Source organism: Penaeus chinensis, chromosome 21, assembly GCF_019202785.1.
Source record: "Penaeus chinensis breed Huanghai No. 1 chromosome 21, ASM1920278v2, whole genome shotgun sequence".
NCBI classification, from domain to species: Eukaryota; Metazoa; Arthropoda; class Malacostraca; order Decapoda; family Penaeidae; genus Penaeus; species Penaeus chinensis.
In genome coordinates, this window is record NC_061839.1 from 23,826,322 (window position 1) to 23,833,821 (window position 7,500).

At 42.1% G+C, this 7,500-nt stretch overlaps 1 protein-coding gene across 1 annotated transcript in view; it reads right to left on the reverse strand.

Annotated features, from left to right (window-relative positions):
- The window catches only part of LOC125036559, a 16,601-nt gene that overhangs the window by 2,246 nt on the left and 6,855 nt on the right, over positions 1 to 7,500 (reverse strand). The window contains exon 2 of the mRNA XM_047629263.1: positions 1 to 117. This exon is cut by the window's left edge and continues 2,246 nt beyond it. Coding sequence (XP_047485219.1) covers positions 1 to 117 — 117 coding nt within the window. The remainder of the gene's footprint in view (positions 118 to 7,500) is intronic.

A 7,500-nucleotide genomic window follows, 5' to 3' on the forward strand; every position in this document is an offset into this window, starting at 1 on the left:
CCACTTGAAGGACCTACTGCGACCCGCCGGACGGATGATGAAGTTGAGAAGGTTGCTACCGTAGCTCGCCAGAGTTATGTCCATGGTTAGTAGGGAACAGACCAGCAAAAGGGTCACCTGGAATCGAGAAGGGGTTAGAGTTAGTTGGTATAGCGTAGTAAGATTAAGAGGATAGCCGACTAAATGCAAGAGGCAGGTTAGTTAAGCATTTGCTAACAACTAATGGCTAACACTTTGCTAAGAACATTGTCAGACCAGCTGAAAGCACGGGTGGGGTTTATTTACAGGGGACGAAATGGAAGGTTAGCAAGCAAGCATCAGAGCTGGGAATAAGAGGATTCCCCTACACCGCCATCCGAGACTACAGCGTTAGAGGCCCCACTAAGGGCAACGGGCACGGGCGGGTTAGAGAGCTGTGGGGCGGGGCGGGAACCCCGGATTAAAGAAGGAGAGCCAAGAGGCGCGGGTGCGAAGGTCGCCAGAGAGTCCTCTGTGTTGGCGAGGGGAAGAGGAGCAGGGGGGATGGGGGCCGTGAACAGGGGCGCCTGGGCTTTGGGAGCAGAGTGCGGTGTCGCCTTGAAGGACCCGCCCGAGGAGGCGTGCTGCTTAGGTGGGGAGGAGTAGCTGTCGTGGGTTGCAGCGACGACGGAGTTGCCCTTGGGTGGACCAAAGCCTGAGGGGATGGAAGCCGCGGGGGCTGCGGCCTTGTGCCCACCGTGCCCGCCGTGGGCGCCGTGCCCCCTGGGGGGAGCGGGGGTTTGGGCTACCCAGAAGGCGGTGTAGGTCGGGTCCATGTGAGGCACCCACTTGGGAATGAAATAAGGCTTGGGGATTGAGAGCGGGAGGTGATCAGTGTAGCCGTAGCCCACCCATGCGTGCTGCCTGCTGGGCCCCGCCGGCCGAATGACGAACGAGGGCTTTGGCTGCGAGCTGTAGTCGCCGCCCACCATGCTCGCACACGCCCACACCAACAGCACTACCAACGCCTGAAATATTATTCCTATTATACTCTCTCCTCTCAGCTGCAACACCCGCATGTCCACATGTCAAGAGCACTGAGAGGAACCTGTGTTGGGGGGAATGCAGTATGCGTTAGGATGGATCGTCGCTGATACTCCAACGTGCTCTTTCTGTCAGTCTCCTGAAATTATGAAATAAAGAAACACAGACAAACAAAATGAAACAAATGGCAATGAACAGGAATACTCTGGCCATAGTTAACGAATGTGAAAGTAATTGCAAGTTACTAATTACCTTTACCCTTGAAATGTGATATGTATGTAAAACACAATTGAAATACAGCCTGTGTTACGGGAAAATGCATGACATATGTATTCAAAGTACTTCTTAAGCATAAAATTGACAATAATGATACTGCCGGTAACAGGAATGATGTAAATAATGTTGAAACTCGCGAGAAGTGAAGTAATGTTTATGATAACGATGATCACAACAATGACAATGATAGTAATAACAGTGATGACGATGAGGATAATAATCATAACGTAATGATGATTATAACGTTAATACCAAGTAAGAAATAGGAACATGTAGTAATTTACATAACAACTATAGTACTGTAAATAAATCCCTAGAGACACACATGTCTGAGATATCGAGGCAGTCATCTTCATGTCATCACCGCCCCCCCCCCATCCCTTCCTACCTCCCCTCCTCCTCCCTTTCCCTCCGCTCTTTCTGTCGCAATAGGAAGTAATAAAACAAGTGAAGTGCGCATCCTAACGATCAATACGTTGTCATTTTCCGCGCATCATTTCACTTTCTCTCTTCCTCTCTCTTTGTTCTTATCTCTGATTCTATATACATTTTTTCTTATTCTTGTTTTCATTGTAATTTCTATGTATCGATATAAGTGAATTGCTATATATCTCCACACAAACACGCACACACGCACGCACGGACGCACGCACATAAACACACACACACACACACGCACACACACACACACACACACACACACACACACACACACACACACACACACACACACACACACACACACACACACACATTTTTAACCTGTTGTGTCCGTATCCTAATTGTCAAGATAATCTGTGTTTGTCACTATCTTTGCAGATACCCATATAGTCCGTCTCTCTTTCTCTCTCTCTCTCTCTCTCTCTCTCTGGTTCTCATTCTACATGTCTCTCTCTCTATGTATATGTATATCTACACCTTACCCATTTGTGTCTATGTATTCATTAGTTTCTCATTCTCACTCTCGACCACTCCTATTTACTTCACAACAGTTTCTATTTATTCTGTCCGTCACATTACACCCCCCTCAACCCCCCCCCCCTTCGCCTCTTCCCCCCTCCCCCACACTTTCTCCAGAGCGGCGTCCGGTAGCGCCAGGCCGGAAACGCAATTAAAGGCCTCCAGTCCCCTGCTGATTGTAAGTTTCCTATAGTTTCTCAAGGGATTTCTTTTGTAATTATGTGTCTGTGTGTATGTGGGCAGACACTCACACCTATGCGGACGCGCGTGAAAGTGCAAAAGTACTTACGCAGAGATACATGTACTTAGGCATAGGAACATAAACACACTTATTCAAATGAAACACACAAACACATACATACACACACAAAAAAACAACAACAAAGAAAAGAAAAAAAACTAAAATAACTCAAAACAAGACAAAAAAAAAAGAAGAAAATCATGAACCACGGTATGTCGTTCACGCTCCGCAATTTCGCGGCGTTGCGTGTCCGCGAAATATTCAAAATAACTGGATTATTGAAGTCTGACCGCATTGCATAACGGATTTTATGGTCAGGTCAATGATCCTGATATATATAGCTTCTAATATAAAAAAGAGATATGATCTGATTATGTAAAAAAAAATATCATACGTAAAATATACTTTTCCATGAACAATATCCTATCGATCAACTCATCTTGATAAAAAAAAACAAAAAAAACCCAGTATATGATAAATCAATTCAAGGGAGAAAAAAACAAAAACAAAAGAAAAAAATAAGAAAAAGTTTCTCCTCTTCTCTTCCTCTCTCTTTCTTTTTTCTCCCTCCATCCTCGTCCTTCATCTTTCTTTCCACTTCCTCCACCTCCTTATCCCATCTCCTCCCTCTTCCTCTTTCTTATTTTCCCCATCTAATCTTTCCTTCCTCTTTCACTTTTCTCTTCCCTCATCCTCCAGTTCCTCCTTCCTCACGCTCTTTATAATTCTTCCTTTCTCTCCATTAAACCCCGAATGATGCAACAGCCTCCTCCCACCCCTACCGTTACCCCCCGCCCTCTCCTACTCCCTCCTCTCCCTCGGCTCCTTACCTTTCCCCTACCCCCCCCCCCCCCATCCTCTTTCGACTACCCCATACATATACGACCATCAATTAACTTTCTCCTTCCATCATTTTCACTTTCTTCAATGTGAGGTTATTGATGTGTCGACAGCTGGAAGGAAGCGGCAGATGGTAATGGATGTTTGTCGTATCCCTATTGTTGATATTGGCAATTTCTTTGTGAGACTGTGGCGTCGTTTTGTGGGAGTGTTGGGGGAGAAATGGGTGGGAGAGGAATTAAAAAAAGAAGAAGAAGGAGAAGAAAAAGTAAAAGATTAAGAATGATAACAAGAAGAAGAAGAAAAGGATGATTAAGAAGAAGAAGAAGAAGTAGAAGAAGGAGTAGAAGAAGAAATAGAAGAAGAAGAGGGAGAAGAAGAAGAAGAAGAAGAAGAAGAAGAAGAAGAAGAAGAAGAAGAAGAAGAAGAAGAAGGAGAGAGAGAGAGAGAGAGAGAGAGAGAGAGAGAGAGAGAGAGAGAGAGAGAGAGATAGATAGATAGATAGAGAGAGAGAGAGAGAGAGAGAGAGAGAGAGAGAGAGAGAGAGAGAGAGCGAGAGAGAGAGAGAGAGAGAGAGAGAGAGAGAGAGAGAGAGAGAGAGAGAGAGAGAGAGAGAGAGAGAGAGAGAGAGAGAGAGAGAGAGAGACAGACAGACAGACAAACAAACAATAAGGGAGAACCAAATCACACAAACCATAACACGGGAACAAAAAAATAAAAAGCGAAGAAGGAGAGGACGAAAAAGGAGGCCAAGAAGGCTTAGGAGAAGCCGAAAGAAAAGTAAACGAGGGAGAAACGCAACACGAAGTAGGCACAGGCAGAAATCCTCTCCACCGACCACATCCGCATACAGAGTTTCACGTTAGGGTGAAAGGGTGAGAATCAGGGTGTTCGCCAGGGTGTAGGGTAGGGAGTTGGCACGGTTCCAGGTAGATCAGTAGGGTAAGCTTAGGCTCAGTAGGACCTCAGACGCTCTCTGTGTCTTATTTGCTCTTTTTTTTGTTTTGTTTGTTATAGTTGTTATCGAGGATGCTATTGTAACTTTCCCCTCGCGGATGAGGGAGTAGTTGCTAGGTGACCGCTGGGAGATCTTGAGATTATTATTAACGTCATTTTTTATTAGTAGTATTTTGCTGTTTTCAGTATAGTCATGGTCATTACCGTTCCCTTTATCACAAGTGCGATTATTAATGTTATTATTAATATAAACATTATCTATCTCCCCTTCTCGTGTTTCTGTTCCTCCTCCGCTCTTCTTCTTCTTATTTTTCTTTTTCTTCTTCTACTTCTTCTTCTACTTCTTCTTCTTCTTTCTTCTTCTTCTTCTTCTTCTCCTTCTTCTTCTCCTTCTTCTTCTTCTTCTTCTTCTTCTTCTTCTTCTTCTTCTTCTTCTTCTTCTTCTTCTTCTTCTTCTTCTTCTTCTTTTCCTTCTTCATCTTCTTCTACTACTACTACTTCTTCTTCTCCGTCTTCTTGTTCTTGTTCTTGTTCTTCTTCTACCTCGCCTCCTCAGCAGCTTGATCAACATCTTACAGCTTTTACTTCCAGCCGCTCGTGGTGAATACTCAACGCCGTTATTTGAGATGCGCTGGGCATTCTCGGCGCTGTAGGGGTTGACTTAACAAAACTTGAATTTCTCTCTGGGTAAGAGATTGTTCCCATTTCTAAATGCGCACTTTTATTTTTTCCATTTTGTTTGTGTTTGTAACGCATGTTGCTGTTCTTATGTTCGTATTGTTATCTTTCTTAAAGCCTTTGTCTGTCTTTTTTCTTTTACAATATCTGTCTGTCTGTCTGTCAATTTGTGTCTGTGTCAAGCCGTCTCTTTGTCTATATGTGTCTGTCCGGATGTGGAATGAAAAAAAAAGAGGAAAAAGAATTAAAAAAAATAGAGAGTAGACGAGATATACTGCGAAAGTAGGAAACAAACGATACAGACCATGGCAAGCGTGATATAAAAGGGAGCTTATTTTAGTGTGATTTAGTGTGTAAGGGATATAGAGATAGGTTTCACACGGAGCAACACCCTCCAATTTTCGAGCGGAATATAGTGATGGCATTAAGTGAATTACAGCCACGTTGAAAACTGTAACACGAATACATGACTTTCTTTTGTACTCGTTTCTGCATGTGCTTTCCTGTGAGAGTTGGTGAGGGATATGATAATGAACAATTAAAAGGAGGAAAAGAAATGTAATGATGATTATTGCCGTTTTCGTGTTTATGATATCACTAGGTTTACTGTTTCTATTATATTATTGCTAAATATCTAGCTGCAACCTCCGATAGTGTTGCTATATCTTTTACAACAACAACAACGACAAATATCAGATTTTTCTGTGATGGCTACCATACCACAACAAATACAGCAACAACAACAACAACAACAACAACAAGTATTACTACTACTACCACTACTACTACCACTACTACTACTACTACTACTACTATTTATTTTTCCTCTTCTTCTTCTTCCTCTTCTTCTTCTTCTTTTTCTTCCTCTTCTTCTAATACTATTACTCTTACTCTACTACTACTACTACTAATTCAACTACTGCTACTAGTATTACTACTGCTTTTGTCATTGCTATGCTATGCGATGGAAATAGGCCAAAAAATATACATAGTGACAAAGATAAGTCAATATAAATTGTATAACGTATAATCAGAGAGAGATGCACATCAACGTAAATGCTAAAGACGTAAAAGACGAAGAAAGAGAAGGAGAAAAAAGAAAAGAAAAATAAAACAGAAAAAACAAGACAATCAACAAGAAGAAACAAACAAACAAGAGGAGATATAATAACCCCCCATACCGTCCCCCTCCCCCTCTCTCCTACCCCACATCCCCCTCCCCCACTCCTAACTCCCCCCCCCTTTCTCTCTTACAAAAGACCGTTGTCTGTTAACTTAGAAATTTCTCCTGGGAAAGTAGGCACCAGGTCTCTCCAGGTAAATATTACTTGACCTGTTATGTGACCTGGTGAACTTATCTCTTTCTTTGTTATTGTTGTTGTTATCGATAATTTTAACGTTTTTACTATTGTGTTTATCAAATTGCAGGGTATGGATATTTTTACATTTATTTTCTTAAATTTGTCAAATTACGCATTTGTATAAAATTTGGGAAAAGAAGAGGAAGAAGGAGAAAGAGAGAGAGAAAGAAGAGAGAGAGAAAGAGAAGAGGAAAAAAAGGGGGTTGACGAATATGGAGGATGAAATGAAAAAAAATGAAGAAAAGTCAAAAGAAAAAGAAGAAAAAAATATTGGACGTAAAGAAAGGTAATAAGTAAGCATAAGAGGCATGGAAAAAGTTGGAGAAAGCAACAAAAAATCAACAAAAGGCAAACACAAACAAATAAACAAACAAAAACAAAACCATAAAACAAAAAAATAATTAATTATCCCGCCATTATTCCGTTTTCTTTATCACGTCCACGACCTCCATTTTCACTCGACGTGCTACAAAGTATCATTTTCATAATTTATTACTTAGATGCGGGATCTATGACTGTGTGACACTGGCACATGCCACTATAGCGTGTATAATGAAGGTGCGATATGGTGCCGTGAATCCTGTATAGTGTCAGTGCTTTTGAATAGTAGCAGAGGTATAACTGCAAAGACAATGCTTCCATAACAAATCAACGACAACAACAATAAAAAACACTATTGCTAGTGCTTCTATTAGCTTGCATAGCAAAAACAAAACGGTAACAGCAGCAGCGCATCTAATAAAGTGATGAAACCATGAAACAAGATTACACAGCAAAAAATTAGTGTCTCTGCCCTAATTACGTCTTGTTTCATACTATTCCTATTTCTCTGTCTCTCTTCTTCCTTTTTCTACCTATCTACCCCCATTCTCTCATTTGCTTCCCCTTTTCCTTCTTTCTCCGTCTCTCTTTCTCTCTCTTTCTCTCTCTCTCTCTCTCTCTCTCTCTCTCTCTCTCTCTCTCTCTCTCTCTCTCTCACTCTCTCTCTCTCTCTCTCTCTCTCTCTCTCTCTCCATCCCTCCCTCCCTCCCTCTCTCTCTCTCTTCCTCTCTCTCTCTCTCTCTCTCTCTCTCTCTCTCTCTCTCTCTCTCTCTCTCTCTCTCTCTCTCTCTCTCTCTCTCTCTCTCCCCCTCTCCCTCTCTCTCTTCCCCCCTTTCCTCGATTCCCATTTCCTCTTGTAAGAAA